Source organism: Xiphophorus maculatus, chromosome 13 (genome assembly GCF_002775205.1).
Source record: "Xiphophorus maculatus strain JP 163 A chromosome 13, X_maculatus-5.0-male, whole genome shotgun sequence".
Classification (NCBI taxonomy): domain Eukaryota; kingdom Metazoa; phylum Chordata; class Actinopteri; order Cyprinodontiformes; family Poeciliidae; genus Xiphophorus; species Xiphophorus maculatus.
In genome coordinates, this window is record NC_036455.1 from 20,972,102 (window position 1) to 20,989,247 (window position 17,146).

At 39.7% G+C, this 17,146-nt stretch overlaps 1 protein-coding gene across 1 annotated transcript in view; it reads left to right on the top strand.

Moving 5' to 3' along the window:
• The window catches only part of dnah3 (dynein axonemal heavy chain 3), a 30,917-nt gene extending 14,040 nt beyond the window's left edge, over positions 1-16,877 (top strand). The window contains exons 25-61 of the mRNA XM_023345358.1: positions 643-753; positions 849-963; positions 1,042-1,240; positions 1,379-1,487; positions 1,571-1,684; positions 2,820-2,996; positions 3,078-3,169; positions 3,244-3,463; positions 3,556-3,690; positions 3,765-3,876; positions 3,970-4,211; positions 4,301-4,401; positions 4,591-4,696; positions 4,812-4,941; positions 5,023-5,259; positions 5,348-5,451; positions 5,653-5,947; positions 6,037-6,216; positions 6,300-6,423; positions 6,782-6,938; positions 7,016-7,159; positions 7,249-7,915; positions 7,989-8,154; positions 8,237-8,453; positions 9,153-9,335; positions 9,452-9,650; positions 9,775-10,288; positions 10,371-11,998; positions 12,096-12,321; positions 12,406-12,650; positions 12,812-12,928; positions 13,220-13,377; positions 13,625-13,792; positions 14,670-14,812; positions 14,892-15,096; positions 16,231-16,368; positions 16,458-16,877. Of these exons, the coding sequence (XP_023201126.1) occupies positions 643-753; positions 849-963; positions 1,042-1,240; positions 1,379-1,487; positions 1,571-1,684; positions 2,820-2,996; positions 3,078-3,169; positions 3,244-3,463; positions 3,556-3,690; positions 3,765-3,876; positions 3,970-4,211; positions 4,301-4,401; positions 4,591-4,696; positions 4,812-4,941; positions 5,023-5,259; positions 5,348-5,451; positions 5,653-5,947; positions 6,037-6,216; positions 6,300-6,423; positions 6,782-6,938; positions 7,016-7,159; positions 7,249-7,915; positions 7,989-8,154; positions 8,237-8,453; positions 9,153-9,335; positions 9,452-9,650; positions 9,775-10,288; positions 10,371-11,998; positions 12,096-12,321; positions 12,406-12,650; positions 12,812-12,928; positions 13,220-13,377; positions 13,625-13,792; positions 14,670-14,812; positions 14,892-15,096; positions 16,231-16,368; positions 16,458-16,811 (8,532 nt within the window). The 3' untranslated portion in view covers positions 16,812-16,877. The remainder of the gene's footprint in view (positions 1-642; positions 754-848; positions 964-1,041; positions 1,241-1,378; positions 1,488-1,570; positions 1,685-2,819; positions 2,997-3,077; positions 3,170-3,243; positions 3,464-3,555; positions 3,691-3,764; positions 3,877-3,969; positions 4,212-4,300; positions 4,402-4,590; positions 4,697-4,811; positions 4,942-5,022; positions 5,260-5,347; positions 5,452-5,652; positions 5,948-6,036; positions 6,217-6,299; positions 6,424-6,781; positions 6,939-7,015; positions 7,160-7,248; positions 7,916-7,988; positions 8,155-8,236; positions 8,454-9,152; positions 9,336-9,451; positions 9,651-9,774; positions 10,289-10,370; positions 11,999-12,095; positions 12,322-12,405; positions 12,651-12,811; positions 12,929-13,219; positions 13,378-13,624; positions 13,793-14,669; positions 14,813-14,891; positions 15,097-16,230; positions 16,369-16,457) is intronic.
• Positions 16,878-17,146: the final 269 nt, after the last annotated feature.

The following is a 17,146-nucleotide window of genomic DNA, read 5'->3' on the forward strand; positions in this document are numbered from 1 at the left end:
CTTGGTAAGTAAGAGCTGAGTGTCATGCTTTGGAGGGTTTATAAGCATGCTTTCCTGGGGAGGAGACCCCATTACAGACTCAGAACTTGCAGGTAGTCTGGTAATGTTCTGGGATTCAATGTGAATGAGCTGGATAGTGTTTCTAGAGAAAGGAAGATCTGGGGTTGTCTCCTGAACATGTTATCTCCACAACTAAATTTCTGATAAGACAATGAATGGCTGAAAGATGTAAACTGTTTTTATAACAACAGGATATTATGTTTATGGCAATAAATCAGTCAACCAATTTTGTTGAGTCATTCAATTAAACAAATTCTGGGTGGAGCAGTAGAGAGAGTTTACAGACCGATCAGATGTAGCTTTAGAGAAAAGCACCTATGATTCTATGAGGCCATTTGAATTGACCTGGAAGACGGACAATTCTGTAGGTCAAAGTTCACATCCAAAATGTCTGTGGTTCACCACAAAACAAATTCAAGTTTTGATGAATACTCTAATCAAGAATGAGTTGTTCATTGCATTTGAACTAAATTTAAAATATATTGTTTGTAAAAGCAAGGAATTACAGTTGGAATAAATCCTTGATATTGATTATTTTAGCATTTAACTTTATTAAATGTTTCCCCTTTTCTTATCCTGTAGATGCCCCGTAAGAAGTGGGTTTTGAGTTGGCCTGGCCAAGTTGTCATCTGTGCCTCGTCCATCTTTTGGACCAGCGAAGTATGCGAGGCCATCCAAGCTAATAGTCTGCTGGTTAGTTATTAGATCATTTATCCTGATCTTTTTCATAAAAGCTGTATGTAGTTATTGTGAGCTTGTCTCATGTCCTGAGATTATATGTTTCAAAGGCGTATGTGGAGAAGTGCAATAGTCAGATTTCTGACATTGTGGAGCTAGTGCGAGGAAAGCTGCCAGGAGGAGCTCGAATGACCCTCGGTGCTCTGACTGTCATTGACGTTCATGGTAATTTCTAAATTCTAAGATAAATAAAAGTGACCAAATATGTTCTTTTATGTGAAATTGTTTTTATCTTTTTTGCAGCTCGGGATGTTGTCGCTAAACTGGCAGAAGATCGTATATCCTCCTTGAATGACTTTTCGTGGATTTCTCAACTGCGCTACTTCTGGGAAGAAGATGAAGTGATGCTGCGCATGATTACCACCTGCCTGAAATACGGCTATGAATATTTGGGGAACTCCCCTCGTCTGGTCATCACGCCTCTAACTGATCGCTGTTACAGGTAACTTTTGCAGAGTCAGAAGATCTCTAAGTTAAACATAAAGAAAGGCACAATGCTGTGCATTACAGATTACAACATCTACATTGAATTGGAGTGTTTTTATTAAGAAATATGCATTTGTCCAATTACATTGTTCAGGACACTTATGGGTGCTTTGAAGCTGAATTTAGGTGGAGCTCCTGAAGGTCCTGCAGGAACCGGCAAGACTGAAACTACGAAGGATCTTGCAAAAGCTTTGGCCAAACAGGTAAACTGTAATCAGAACATTTCAGTTGTTATCCACTTTTTATATGTAACCCGATATTGATGCCAAATATATAACTTTTTTAGTGTGTGGTGTTCAACTGCTCTGATGGTCTAGACTATAAAGCGATGAGTAAATTCTTCAAAGGACTCGCTCAGTCTGGAGCCTGGGCCTGCTTTGACGAATTTAATCGTATTGAGGTGAGTTCAGGTTGTATTAGATTGGTGAATTGTGGATGCATGTCAGTTTATCATAATGAACCAAACACCAGTCTTGCTTTCAGCCTTTTTAAAACATTGCCACAGGGGGTTTTAAAATGACTAAAAGCTAATTGATCCAACTTATTCATATGAATTAATTACAGCGGGGGTATTTATCCAGCACCTTTTCACACAGAGAGTCCAATATTTGTTTTTTGCACAATAGCTCAATCTCAGTCATAATAAATAAAGTGTGTCTTCCTTGACAACGTGTCAGATGAAGCACACACCAGCTTCACTTCCTGAAGAGGAATTTTTCAAGTGCTAAAACATTTTACAGTTAGGGGCTAGTGATGATTATCTCTTGTAATTGTTTGAAATTACACTGTATTTTTGTGGCATCACTTATCACTGTAGTATTTTTTTAACAAATGTGCTTTTAAAAAAACATCAACAATAACTACACAGCTAGTAATGTATTTAAGAATTCATTGTGTAATCCTTTTGCAGGCACTTTCAGAATGTAAACTTTAATATAATGCATACATTATCTCATCTATCTAATATATTTTAAATGGGGGAGATTGTGGCTATCTGCAACAGTCAATTGGGAAGGTCACCAGACCATTTGTTTTTGTTTTATTTGAAACAAATTTTCCAGCTGAAATGCTGGAAATAGTTCTTATTTTTGAAGAAATATACCACAATACTCATAGAAATGCTCTCAACATTTTAAGATAAGATGAAAAATCAAAATATGTTTAAATTAACAAAATAAAACGGAGACAAGTGTGACAAAAGCTCCCCTGAAGAGGCTGCAAATAATTTCAGAGGACACTCAGGGAATTGGTTTAATAAAGTGTTTCTGGAGATATAATAGATAGTCATGTTGTCTCCAGGAACTTACACATGGGTTGGGTCTCAGCAACATTTTTTTTAAATTAGACTGTAGAAAAACTAAAATTTCCTGTTTTCAGTTTTTTTTAGCGTCATACAGGAAAATGTAAAGAAGGGCTTTCAGCTTGTTGCCATTTATGGCTCTTTTTACAGCAACACATACAGACTTAAATACTAAAAGGAGTTTGCATTTATCTCTTAAGAATTATCTCAATGACAATATGTGTTGGTGTCATAGGTGGAGGTCCTGTCTGTGGTGGCCCAGCAGGTGCTCTGCATACAGCAGGCTATTGCTAAGCATCTGAAGAGGTTCCTGTTTGAGGGAACAGAGTTGTCCCTCAATCCAACCTGCTCTGTCTTCATTACCATGAATCCTGGTTATGCAGGCAGGGCTGAGCTCCCTGACAACCTAAAGGTACTTTTCAGGTCAAACTTTTCAAGATGTTGTACATTTTTAAAGAACTCTAATTGTACACTTGCCTATTTTGTCTTGTAGGCTCTTTTTCGTACAGTTGCTATGATGGTGCCAGACTATGCTCTCATTGGAGAGATCTCACTGTACTCAATGGGGTTCATTGATTCTCGCAGGTATAATACAAAACTCAGTAAATGCATTATGAGTTGATTTAAATACAAATTGTTAATTCAAATTTCTTTGGCAGTCTTGCACAGAAAATTGTGGCCACCTATCGGCTGTGCTCTGAGCAGCTTTCTTCCCAGTACCACTACGACTACGGTATGCGAGCTGTGAAGTCTGTCTTGACTGCGGCGGGAAATCTAAAGCTGAAATATCCAGAAGAGAATGAGAGTGTGCTTTTACTTAGGGCGCTGATGGATGTCAACATGGCTAAATTTTTGGCACAGGATGTGCCGCTGTTTCAGGTACATGACTTCATGCCATTTCTACAAACTGGTGTAGAAATCATCCATGAGTTTGTTGTCAGTAATGTCTCACATGGTGCTGGTGGCTACAGGGTATCATCTCAGATTTGTTTCCTGGAGTTGTCCTCCCAAAACCAGATTACGATCTCCTTTTCAAGGCACTTGATGACAATGTCGCAAAGCTTAACCTCCAGTCTGTGCCTTGGTTCATTAGCAAAATCATCCAGGTATCGAGGCTCTGATAATAGTATTTAAATATATATAAATGATCTGCTAATCTAGTTAATCTGTTTTTATTTAGATTTATGAGATGATGTTGGTACGCCATGGCTTTATGATAGTGGGAGAGCCTCTTGGAGGGAAGACCTCTGCTTATAAAGTTCTTGCTGGTGCCCTTGGAGACCTCTGTGAAGGTTGCTATAAGAATTTAAAATGTACCACTGCTTTTTTTTTGTGGTCAGTTATAAATGCTCTGATTTTTATGTTTTCAAATCATCCTCATTTAGCCGAGGAGATGGAGGAGTTTGCAGTAAGCTACTGCATTATCAACCCCAAAGCTATCACAATGGGTCAACTATATGGTTGCTTTGATCCAGTCAGCCATGAGTGGTCTGATGGGGTCCTGGCCACCACCTTCAGGAATCAGTCAATTTGCCCCTTAGAAGATCGTCAATGGATCGTCTTTGACGGTCCAATTGATGCGGTCTGGATTGAGAACATGAATACTGTGCTGGATGACAACAAGAAGGTACTCCACTTCATGAACTTTCGTCTAGTACCAATACTCTGAGAGTCTGAGCATTTTTAAGAAAGAACGTTCACTCTACCCTTCAACAGCTTTGTTTGATGAGCGGTGAGATCATTCAGATGAGTGCCAAGATGAGTCTAATCTTTGAGCCTGCAGACCTGGAGCAAGCTTCTCCAGCAACTGTCAGTCGGTAAGCAGCTGTAGCGATCTTATTTGTAAGCAGAAATAAGATTATATTTCTGATTATTGCTGATTACATTTGCTAAAAAAAGAACTGTCTTTCCTATCTACAGCAGCTTTTGGTGCTATAACATAAGAACGTCCACAACACAAGTTAAATTATTAGTGTTATTTTTTTTCTGTAACTTTTCATGGGCAGGTGTGGTATGATCTATATGGAGCCTCAGCAGCTTGGATGGACTCCCCTACGAGATTCCTACTTAAACACATTGCCTAAAAGCCTGGAGGATGAACACATAGTGCTGGTTAGAATACAGATGCTGTGTATTTTCTTAATTTGCTAAAGTCCTTAATAGTCACTGCCTTTCTGAAAACTTAAAACATACTTTGCCTCTTCTCATTCAATATTTTGCTTCTTAGATCACAGATCTGTTTGACTGGTTAGTTCAGCCATGTTTGGACTTTTTGGAAAAGGAGTGTTTCTTTATGGTGCAGACATCTCCAATTCACTTGGCCTACAGTTTAATGAAGCTGTACACTTGTCTGATGGGTTAGTAAGAACACAGTTTAGTAGCATAATGAAGATTGTTTAACTAGCCAACTTGTTTATTTTGTTATACCTATTTATCAGATGAGATAATTGCGTTAGAAACCGACAGTGCACACACCATGACCAGTGAGCAGATAACCATGTGGCTGCAGGGGCTGTTCCTTTTTGCCCTTGTTTGGTCTGTGGGAGGTACCATCACTGGAGACAGTCGTAAGAAGTTTGACATCTTCTTTCGCAATATGCTGTTGGGCATTGATGATGAGCATCCTCGTCCCAAAAGCATCAAACTTAAAAAGCACAACAGCTTCCCGGAGAGAGGTCACCACATATCAAGCATAATTTTAACATATAAATATCAGCTAAACTCCTACGATTGTCATGTCAACACCTTACTATTGTTTTGCAGGAACTGTCTATGACTACTACTTCCACAAGGATGGATATGGACAGTGGAACGCCTGGACTGATGCAATCACTAAAGAAGAGAATATCATCCCAGCTGGAATCAAAGTCAGCATGCCCATGTGTATACTGTTCCTTGCCTGCTCCAACTGTGAGATCTTTCTTTTCTAGTTTCCGTCTTTCAGCGTGAAAGTGAACTAACTTCCTTTTTTCAGAAATCAAACTGAATAATAAGTGTATTATTATTGTGTCAAGCAGATTGCAAGTATTGATTGCCCTGCCCCCATTAAACGTTTTTTTCATCACCAGGTGTCAGACCTGATCATCCCTACAGTAGAGACGGCACGTCAGACATTTTTCCTGCACACTTACCTGTCACATGAAATCCCCATGCTGTTTGTGGGTCCCACGGGCACTGGCAAATCTGCCATCAACAAAAGCTTTCTAGTGAAGTTACCAAAGGAGAAGTACACACCCAACTGCATAAACTTCTCAGCCAGGACCTCAGCTAACCAGACCCAGGACATCATCATGGCAAAGCTGGACAGACGGCGGAAGGGAATGTTTGGACCTCCCATGGGAAAGAAGTCTATAGTTTTTGTTGGTAAGGATGCTAGACCGTGTAAAACCTCTGTGTTGTTAAATTGTGGAATTAATTAGAAATAGCGATTGTTTTTTCCCTTCTCTCCAAAGATGACCTAAATATGCCAGCTAAGGAAAAGTATGGTGCTCAGCCTCCCATTGAGCTTTTGAGACAATGGATTGATCACCACCACTGGTATGACAAAAAGGACACCTCCATTCTGCACATAGTGGATGTGCTGTTCATGTCTGCAATGGGGCCTCCTGGTGGTGGAAAGAGCGACATTACAGGTATTTTGAAAGGAAAGTTACTTGTTATGTATTAAGACATCCATCAGTCAGAAGAGTCAGTAACAAAATATTTGAAATGGCAGGACGTTTTACTCGACACATGAATATCATCTCAATTGATTGCTTTGATGATGAAACGCTGATGAAGATATTCTGTTCCATTTCTGACTGGCACTTCAACAAGGGGTTTGATGCATCTTTCCTCAGGTAACTTTTTTTTATTTGAGGATGTTGGAAACAACACATGAATTATTGAAAATACTGTCACATTGCAACCACAAACCTAATTTAACTTTAATATTACTTGGTATTTTATGTGGTAGACTACTATATTAAGGGTGCTGCCATAGCCATGCTACACTTTTTATATCTCTATTTGAGGACAACATATTTTAAACCATAAATCAGTTTCTTTCCATTTTATAATTATGCATTACTTCTTGTGGTCTGTCACATAAAATAAAAATATTATTTAAGTTTGAGGTTGTAATGTCATACAGTAAATGGGAAGGTGTTCAGGGGATGTGTGAATACATTTAGGAACTACTGCATTGTGCTGTCCTAGACTTGGCAAGCTCATGGTTCAGGCCACCATGAACCTCTATAAAGCCACTATTGACAGCTTTCTCCCAACCCCATCAAAGTCCCATTACATTTTCAACCTGCGAGACTTCTCCAGGGTCATACGAGGTGTGCTTCTGGCACCACCCACACACATGCAGGTGAGAAAAAAAATAACCTGGGTACCTTTTATGTCTCTCCTTCTTATATGCCATTCAATTCGTTCATTTGTTTTCAGGATGGAGATAAACTTATCCGGTTGTGGGTTCATGAAGTCTACCGTGTGTTCTATGACCGACTTATTGACAATGCAGACAAGGAGATGTTTTTTGAAATTGTCAAAGAGAAAACCTCTAACGTCTTTAAGATAAATTTGGACAAAGTAACTCAGTGAGCACTATACAAAAAAAATCTCAGTGTTACAACTGCAGCTTTTCTGTTTAAATGTTCCTATCTTCTGTTTTTTTCCAGCTCCTAGACCATCTAAGCACAGATGGCACTGTGGTAGATGAAGACATCCGTAGTTTGTTTTTTGGTGACTATGCCAAGCCTGATTCAGACACTAGGGACTATGATGAAATCACAGATTTGCAAGCTTTGCAAGAAGTGATGGAATTATATCTTGAAGAGTACAACAGCAGCAGCAAGGCACCCATGTCCCTTGTGATGTTTAAGTTTGCTATTGAGCACATTTCCCGCATTTGTCGTGTTCTGAAACAAGACAATGGTCACCTTCTGCTTGTTGGCATCGGTGGCTCTGGTCGCCAAAGCACGTCTAAACTGGCCACGTTCATCAATGATTATGTGCTGTTTCAGATTGAGTTGACCAAAAACTACAGCATGACGGACTGGCGCGATGATCTCAAACAGATAATGCTCAAAGCAGGCATTGAAGGAAAGAGTCTTGTCTTTCTGTTCAATGACAGCCAAATTAAAGATGAAGCCATGCTAGAAGACGTCGATATGTTACTTAATACTGGCGACGTGCCAAACATTTTTGCAGCTGATGAACGTGCAGAAATTATTGATAAAGCACAGGGTATTGCGCGGATGGAAGGGAAAAAACTTGATTCAACTCCATTGTCAGTGTACAACTACTTCATTGACCGAGTAAAGGCCAACCTTCACATTGTGCTAGGTAGGCACTTTTATGTCAGCTTTCACTCGGATTTGACCAACTAGTTATAATTGAGAATTTATTGTTTTGATAGCCATGAGTCCCATTGGAGATGCCTTTAGGAACCGTCTAAGGATGTTTCCTTCTCTCATCAACTGCTGCACTATTGACTGGTTTCATGGATGGCCGAGTGATGCTCTGGAAATGGTAGCCCACAAGTTCCTTGAGGATGTGGAAATGGAAAGTGACATCAGACAGAAGTAAGAGGATGCAAAATTATGAAAAAGTAAATCATTTACAAGAATTTTAGTAAATTGCATTTGTTGTTTCTTTATTACTAAGGGTTGTAGAGATGTGCAAGACCTTCCAGACAAGTGTCAGGGAGATGTCTGAGGTTTATTTCTCCAGATTAAGAAGACACAACTATGTCACTCCCACATCCTATCTTGAACTTATTCTTACCTTCAAGAAATTGCTGGGGATTAAGAGGGATGAGGTGAACATTGCAAGAAACCGCTATCTTGTTGGTCTTGAGAAGTTGGAATTTGCTGCATCTCAGGTAATGAACTGTGACAATGACAAGAAGAATAAGAATAAAAGATTAATTTCTTTGAAATGGGAACTTGTCTAATGACAAAAATAGTTAGACCCAATTAATGGACCGTATTTTTCCAAGTAGCAAATTTTTAATTTGTCCTCATGAATCTTCCTCTAGGTACCAGAGAGGGGCCAGTTTGGCCCTGTCCCTAGAGCTACCAGAGAGGGGCCAGTTTGGCCCTGTCCCTAGAGCTACCAGAGAGGGGCCAGTTTGGCCCTCCAAGAGAGGGTGTGAAGAGGCGCCTTTGTTATGTAAAATATACACTATAGCCTGAGGGACTGCTGGTCCCTCAGGCTATGGTCACATCTACAGGGATGCTAATTAGACCATTCAGAGTCGTCAGTTTGGCCACATTTGGATGCTAATAACCCAGTTTGGCCCTCTCTCGGTAGTTCTAGGAAGATACCCAATTTGGCCCCTCTTGGTAGAGATAGGAATTTCTCAAAATCCTGGTAGTCCTAACAAGTAGTAAAATGAAATATATATATACGGACAGTATATGTATGTGTGTGTGTCATGTGCTTACATTTGCCCATTAAAATTTGCATTTGACATTTGGTAAATGACTAATGATATACATAGTTTAAAAGACGTGACTGGTTTAAAAATAGAGCCTTATGGAACTCATACAGGGACTGTTATAATGCTGTATCTTATTAGGTTTCAGTGATGCAGCAAGAGTTGACAGCTTTGCAGCCAGAGCTCATTCAGACTTCAGCTGAGACGGACAAGATGATGATCAAGATAGAAAGTGAAACAGTAGAAGTTGATGCTAAAAAAGAAATTGTTTCTGCTGATGAGAGAGTGGCTAATGAAGCAGCAGCTGCAGCTCAAGCTATCAAGGTAGTATACAGCCAATATTTTTTTATAAGGCTTCATAAGACCATATTGTAACCATAATTTGTTCTGATGCATTCCAGTTTATGGATACAATTTAATACTTACTGGTTTTCCTCCAGGATGAATGTGAGGGAGATCTAGCAGTGGCAATGCCTGCACTGGAGGCTGCCCTTTCAGCCCTGGATACTTTGAAACCTGCTGACATTACAGTTGTAAAGTCCATGTCGAATCCACCAGGGCCAATAAAACTGGTAATGGAGTCCATATGTGTTATGATGGGCATCAAACCTGAACGAAAACCTGATCCTAGTGGCTCAGGTATGATCACATCCTAGAAAGAATAATGTTTCATACAAAGCCATCCTACTGACAAATTTCATACTTTTACAGCATTCATATTAATGAATAAGTATATAGTTTAATTGTTATAACTGTGCTGCAGGTAAGATGATTGAGGATTACTGGGGTCCATCCAAGAAGCTTCTTTCAGACCTAAAGTTTTTGGATAACCTGAAATCATACGACAAGGACAATATCTCTCCTCTATACATCAAAAAAATCAGAGAAAAATTCATTGAGCACTCTGACTTCCAGCCTTCTGTAATCAAAAATGTCTCCTCAGCTTGTGAGGGTCTCTGTAAATGGGTACGAGCAATGGAGGTCTATGAGCGTGTAATCAAAGTGGTAGCCCCCAAAAGGGAGAGGCTGAAGCTAGCTGAGAATGAACTAGCTATACAGATGGACATGCTGGCTGTGAAAAGGGCTGAACTGAAAAAAGTTGAGGATCGATTACAGAGCCTCAATGATGATTTGGATGCAATGATTCACAAAAAGAAAGATTTGGAAGACAACATTGAATTGTGCTCTCAAAAGCTCATTAGGGCAGAGAAACTGATTGGAGGGCTGGGTGGGGAGAAGGATCGGTGGACGGAGGCTGCAAGACAACTGGGTATAAGGTAAATACAGTTATAAATGCACTGAATTCTTATTCATATTTTCAGCTGCAATAATTGTCATGCTTTGGTTTTCCTCTGACAGATACACCAGTCTAACAGGTGACATTCTGCTCTCTTCTGGAACTGTTTCCTACCTTGGGGCTTTTACAGTGGATTACCGCAAAGACTGTCAGGAACAATGGCACAAACTGTGTCAAGAAAAGAAAATCCCTTGCTCTGAAGATTTTGCCCTCACCAGCACTTTAGGTAACCAGGTGGCTATTAGGGCTTGGCAGATTGCGGGACTGCCTGTGGACTCTTTCTCCACAGACAATGGTATTATCGTGTTCAACTCTCGCCGCTGGCCCTTGATGATTGATCCTCAGGGTCAGGCCAACAAGTGGGTCAAAAACATGGAGAAGGCTAATAATCTTGCAGTCATCAAGCAATCAGATGGAAACTATGTGAGAATCTTGGAGAACTGCATCCAGTTTGGGAAGCCAGTCCTCATGGAACACCTTGGAGAGGAGTTGGATCCAGTTTTAGAATCTGTGTTGCTGAAGCAGACCTTCAGACAACAAGGGGTGGAGTACATGAAAATTGGAGAAAATGTTGTGGAATATTCCAAAGAATTTTTGTTCTACATGACCACTGGGCTGAGAAACCCTCATTATCTTCCAGAGGTAGCTGTAAAAGTCTGCCTGCTGAACTTCATGATCACTCCACAGGGTTTACAAGACCAGCTTTTAGGACTTGTGGCAGCAAAGGAGAAACCAGAGCTGGAGGAAAAAAAGAACCAGCTTATTTTAGAGAGTGCTGCTAACAACAAACAGCTAAAAGAAATTGAAGATCAGATCTTGGAAGTCCTCTCCTCTTCCAAGGGCAACATTCTGGAAGATGAGACAGCCATCAAGATTCTCTCGTCCTCCAAAATACTTTCTGAGGAGATTTCTGAGAAGCAAAAAGTCGCCAGCATCACTGAGAAAGAAATTGACAACACCCGCATGGGCTACCGTCCTGTAGCTGAGCACTCTTCCATTCTGTTTTTCTGCATTTCAGAAATGGCCAACATCGAACCCATGTACCAATACTCTCTGATATGGTTCATTAATCTGTACCAGTATTCCATATCCAAGAGTACAAAAAGTGATGTTGTATCTGAAAGGATAAACAATATTATTGAGCACTTCACCCTCTGCATCTACAACAACGTGTGCCGCTCACTTTTTGAAAAGGACAAGTTGCTTTTCTCCCTGCTGCTTACAGTAGGCATCCTGCAAGGCAAGGGCCAGGTTAATGATGAAGTGTGGCGTTTCCTCCTAACCGGTGGTGTTGCCTTGGATAACCCTTATCCTAACCCTGCCTCTGAGTGGCTGTCCGACAAATCTTGGTCAGAGATCGTCAGGGCCTCCAAGCTTCCAAACCTAGATGAGTTTTTCATTCATGTCAGAGAAAGCATCTCCAAATGGAAGGATCTTTATGATTCAGCAAAACCCCATGATGAACAGCTGCCTGACCACTGGGATAGCTTAATGGGACTAGAACGAATGGTTGTAATCAGGTGCTTCAGACCAGATAAACTGGTTCCGGCTGTGCAGGATTTCATAGAGCTGAATATGGGGCAAGCCTACATCGAACCACCCACCTTTGACTTGGCAGGGAGTTACAATGACTCAAACTGCTGCTCTCCTCTCATTTTTGTGTTGTCACCTGGATCAGATCCCACTGCAGGTAATAATACGCTGAAGTGTCACAATAGCAGGCCAAAGTTTGTTATATATACATAAGAAAATGCAGAAATTCTTAACATGTCGGGTGGCTTTTGTAGTACTGTTGAAGTTTGCCGATGACCTGGATATGGGAGGTAGCAAGCTCCAGACCATTTCTCTTGGACAAGGACAAGGTCCCATTGCAGCTAAAATGATTGACAAAGCCATAGCGGACGGCACTTGGGTGGTACTGCAAAACTGCCATCTGGCCACCAGTTGGATGCCCTCTTTGGAGAGGATTTGTGAAGAAACCATCATTCCAGATAACACACACCCAAGCTTTAGGTACAATACTCTCTTCAAAGTGGAATAGGAATTCAAATTGGCTCCTGTAACTCAATCTTTTTAAAACATTTCTGTTCCCCACAGGCTGTGGCTAACCAGCTATCCATCAGACAAGTTCCCAGTTAGTATCTTGCAAAATGGATTGAAGATGACTAATGAGCCTCCTAAAGGAATTAGAGCCAACTTGCTGCGCTCCTACCTTAGTGACCCCATCTCGGACCCAGATTTCTTTTACAGCTCCAAAAAACAGGCCATTTGGCAGAAGCTCTTGTTCGGTCTCACTTTTTTCCATGCTCTGGTTCAGGAGAGGAGAAACTTCGGCCCCCTTGGTAATAAAAAAAAAAATCACAAAATGCTGACATAGCTTTTTTTTTCTCTCTCCTTTTTAATTCCTCCAAGCTTGAGTATATTTTCAAAACTAGACAATTTATATCTAGTTTGGGGTAATTTCACAGCAGATTAATTTTTGTTTTTTTTCTCTCATCTTCAGGATGGAATATTCCCTATGAGTTTAACGAGTCAGATCTGCGAATCAGCGTCAGGCAGATCCAGATGTTCTTGGATGAATACGTGGATGTTCCGCTGGAGGCGCTCACATATCTCACAGGTGATTTCATATTGGTTTTCTTAGAAAATCAACAATCTTACTCAAGATTTACGCAACCAAAATAGACAAAGGTATTCTAGGAAGCATGGATTTAGGAAAACGTCACAAACAAAAATCTGAAAAGCGGAACTTGCATCTGTGTTCAGGCACACACACGTTTATCCCAGCTACTAGAGTGAAAATGTTGTACAACTGTGTTTCATTGCAAGCACAACTACAAGATGTTTCTATCAAAGCATCTCATTATGTGCTCTTCCTTAAGAACAACTGGGGTCATTTTGTTTTTTTCAGGTGAGTGTAACTATGGAGGCAGGGTGACCGATGACAAAGACAGACGTCTGCTGCTGTCCCTCCTGTCCACCTTCTACAGTTGGGAACTGCTTGAGCAGGACTGCTACTATCTGAGTGAAGGGATTGAGTATTTTGTCCCACTTCATGGACCCTATCAGGTACTGTCTGAGTTCACACATGTATTATAAATTTATATTTTAATGCAAGAGTGGGTTGTCCAGTATTATGAAGAGTCCTATTTCTCTGTTCGTTTTGGCCACAATTAGCAGAGGCCAGTATGGTAAGAAAAAAAACAAACCAATTTTTCTCTGATAGGAAAATATTTTCCTTGAACAAAAGGCTAAATGAAAACCTAAATCTGTAAAAATGTAGAAAGAACACATCATATGCTTTACTTTTTTCCAGACATATGTAAACTACATCCGTAGTCTGCCAATTTGTACCGATCCAAGCGTGTTTGGACTTCATAGCAATGCAGACATTACTAAAGACAATCAAGAAACGAATCAGCTCCTGGATGGAATACTGCTGACCTTGCCTAGGCAGTCTGGCGGAGGGGGCAAGTCACCACAGGTTTGCAATATGTGTCTAAATATGATCACATAGTTTATGTTGCATGCAGTCATTCAAGAAACTGTGGGAATTGAAATATGTGCTAAATAAACATCCGATAGGCTTGGACAACAAGCAGCAAAATAAGAAACGTTTTAAAATCACCATGTAGAAAGCAGACACAAAAATCCAACAGCAAAGTGTTACAATCTATTATACTGTTGCACAGCATAATAGATTATGTTTTCACAGGTTCAAAAGGAATGGTTCAAATTTTTTTAAATGAGGTTACATTATAAGCTTATGGTTAGTTAATCTCCTAATTGGTGCCAATAGCTCAAGGACCAATTATTTTGGACTTCATAGGACCAAATAATTTGTATAATTAATTACTTGAGCCTGAAACTCATTGTTTTATGTCAAAAACCTTTTCATTATTTTTTCATAAATATTAATATATTATTTTTGCTTTTAACATCATATTTTTACCAGTCCCTCTCTCCAGAAATACATCCTGTCACATTTTCAGTTGGTGTTTTATTTAAGAAATTGGTGGCACACTGCCTCTGACCTCGATTTAGACTGGATTTGTTTGGTCTTGACTCCATCAGATCAGCCTTTAGCCTTATGGATAAACTAATATGTTTTGTTCTGTATCATTGCTCAATGAGTTATGTTCCACTGGAAAGGTATTTACACCCTTTAACGTTTAAATACTGTTAAATGATTCCCTTAAGGAGCCTTTTCTGTACGACAAGCTCCACTTTAGATGAGACTCGGCAAGAGTATGTTTCTTAATACAAGAGTTAAAAAATTATTAAAAATGTGTACGTTTCGGCAATAAATTCTGTCGTCTTGTTTGGCCACGCTTTGTGTAATTGTGCTTTTTGTGTTGTAGGAAGTAGTCGAGGAACTTTCAGAGGATATTTTGACAAAACTACCACAAGACTTTGACATCCAATTGGTGATGGAATTATATCCAGTTGTTTATGAAGAGTCGATGAACACTGTGTTGAGGCAAGAGATTATCCGCTTTAACAGGTAAGACTGACCTCTGCCCCGCTGTAGTCACATTAGAAAAGCTATGATAATTTATATCTTAAGCTGGTTTCTCTTTTAGACTCACGGAGGTGGTGCGTGAAAGTTTGATAAACATTTGCAAAGCTCTCAAGGGCCAAATTGTTATGTCCTCTGAGCTTGAGGATGTCTTTAACAGCATGCTGGTTGGCAAAGTACCAGGAATGTGGGCAGCCAAGTCATATCCCTCCCTTAAACCACTAGGGAGTTATGTGGCTGATCTACTGAGCAGACTACAGTTCCTCCAAGTAAGAATGATTACAAGTTTAGGCAGGTATATGATGTCTTACCAAAGTATTCATACCCCTTGAACTCCACAAAGTTTTTTTTTTATGTCACAACTACAAACTTATTTGTGTTTCATTGGGCTGTGTTTATTTATTTATATTCTTTTTTCAAATAATTACAAGGTATGCTGTGCATTGTATTTCACCCAACTAAGTATATGCTTTGTAGAACTTGTTTTTGTAAGAATTACTAGTGCAGTCCCTTTCTCATCTGGATACTGAGTTAATGGCCTATTTTCTTTGGAACATAGCTGAAGCTCAGTCAGATTGTTTGATGGACACGATTTACATTTTCAAATCTTTCCATAAATTCTCACTTGAATTTACTGCATGTCTGGGCTTTAACTAGGTCAGCAGACTTTCCTCAAAACTATTTCATTGTAGCTCTGACTGGACATTAGTCATTCTGCTGAAATGTAACCTTTCTCTCTCTCGGGGTATTTGCAATTGCTAATTGTGGCACTCGTTTTGGATTGATTTTCTATTTAAGCTTCTAATTTATTTAGCTCCAGCAATCTCTCATTTTCATATGGGTGTTGGGAAATCTTACAACTTTCTTTCAACAATGGCCGTCTTCTTACCACAGATAATAGTTCTGTCAACAAATCCTTCCACCTGTCCTGTGCATTTCTGCAGCTCCTCCAGAGTGACCATAAGCCTCTTGGATGCTTCTATAATTAATTCTTCTTCGGAAGCCTTCAAATAGCAACTGAATTTATCTTGCGATTACGTTACATGCAGGTAAATTGTACTCAATTTACCAATAAGGTGACTTCTAAAGGCTCTTGTTTGGGTTCATTGGATTTTATCTAGGTCCACGAAACTAAACAGATACTCATCTTTTCTTTCCAGTTTGCAATTATACACTAATCTGTGATACCCTACTACATAAAATCATTTTAGAATACATTGGGATCTGTAGCTTTAACTTGACAAAATGTGGAAAAGTTCAAAGGATATGAATACTTTTGCAATGGTCTATAAAGCTTTCTTATTTACATATCTTCCTTTTGAGTTCTGATATTGGGTGAAGTTTAAAAGGTATTGATGTAAAGATTCTAATACCTTTACGTATTATGATGGTGATCTGTACAGGACTGGATAAATGAGGGCCCACCTACGGTTTTTTGGATCTCTGGTTTTTATTTTACCCAGTCGTTTCTAACTGGAGTGTCTCAGAACTTTGCCAGGAAGTACACCATCCCAATCGACTATATTGGTTTTGAATTTGAGGCAAGTATTTGGTTTCTAACTTGATGTAGTCACTTTTAGTCATAATAATGCAGTCTTATTTTCTATTTCTATTCTCATTCACACGCCAGGTGACCAAGGAGGAGACCCATATGGAAGAAAAGCCCGAAGACGGCGCGTACATTAAGGGTCTCTTCATGGAAGGAGCGCGCTGGGACAGGGAGAACATGGTCATTGGGGAGTCTCTACCTAAGATTCTCTTTGACTGTTTGCCCATCATCAAGCTCAAACCAGGAGAAATGGACAAATTTCTCCACGAAAAGATCTATGTCTGCCCTGTTTACAAAACTAGCGCCCGTCGAGGTACGCTGTCGACCACTGGGCACTCCACCAACTACGTCCTGTCCATCGAGCTGCCCTCTGACAAGCCACAGAAACACTGGATTAACCGTGGGGTGGCGTGTCTCTGCCAGCTTGACGACTAACAATCAGCCAGTTTTTAAACTGCTGCTGATCTTGTCAGCTGTTACACAAGACAATGAAATACATGTTTTTGCAATTCAAGAAATATTCTAGTTTATTATTATTATTATTATTATTATTATTTTTATTTTATTTTTTTTAAGCCAAAAGAACAAGTTTTTGCTTTAAAATACATTAATCACTGTGCCAGAATAAGATAGAAAGGATATTTGCCATGCTTGAGAGATTTTGCTCTTTGTTGTCTTTGCCACTGTAGCTGAGAGTATTTAGTAGAATTCTGTTCGAACAAAGGCTGCATTCTGTAATTTATGCAGAATTATGTTTCTTTTCAACAATT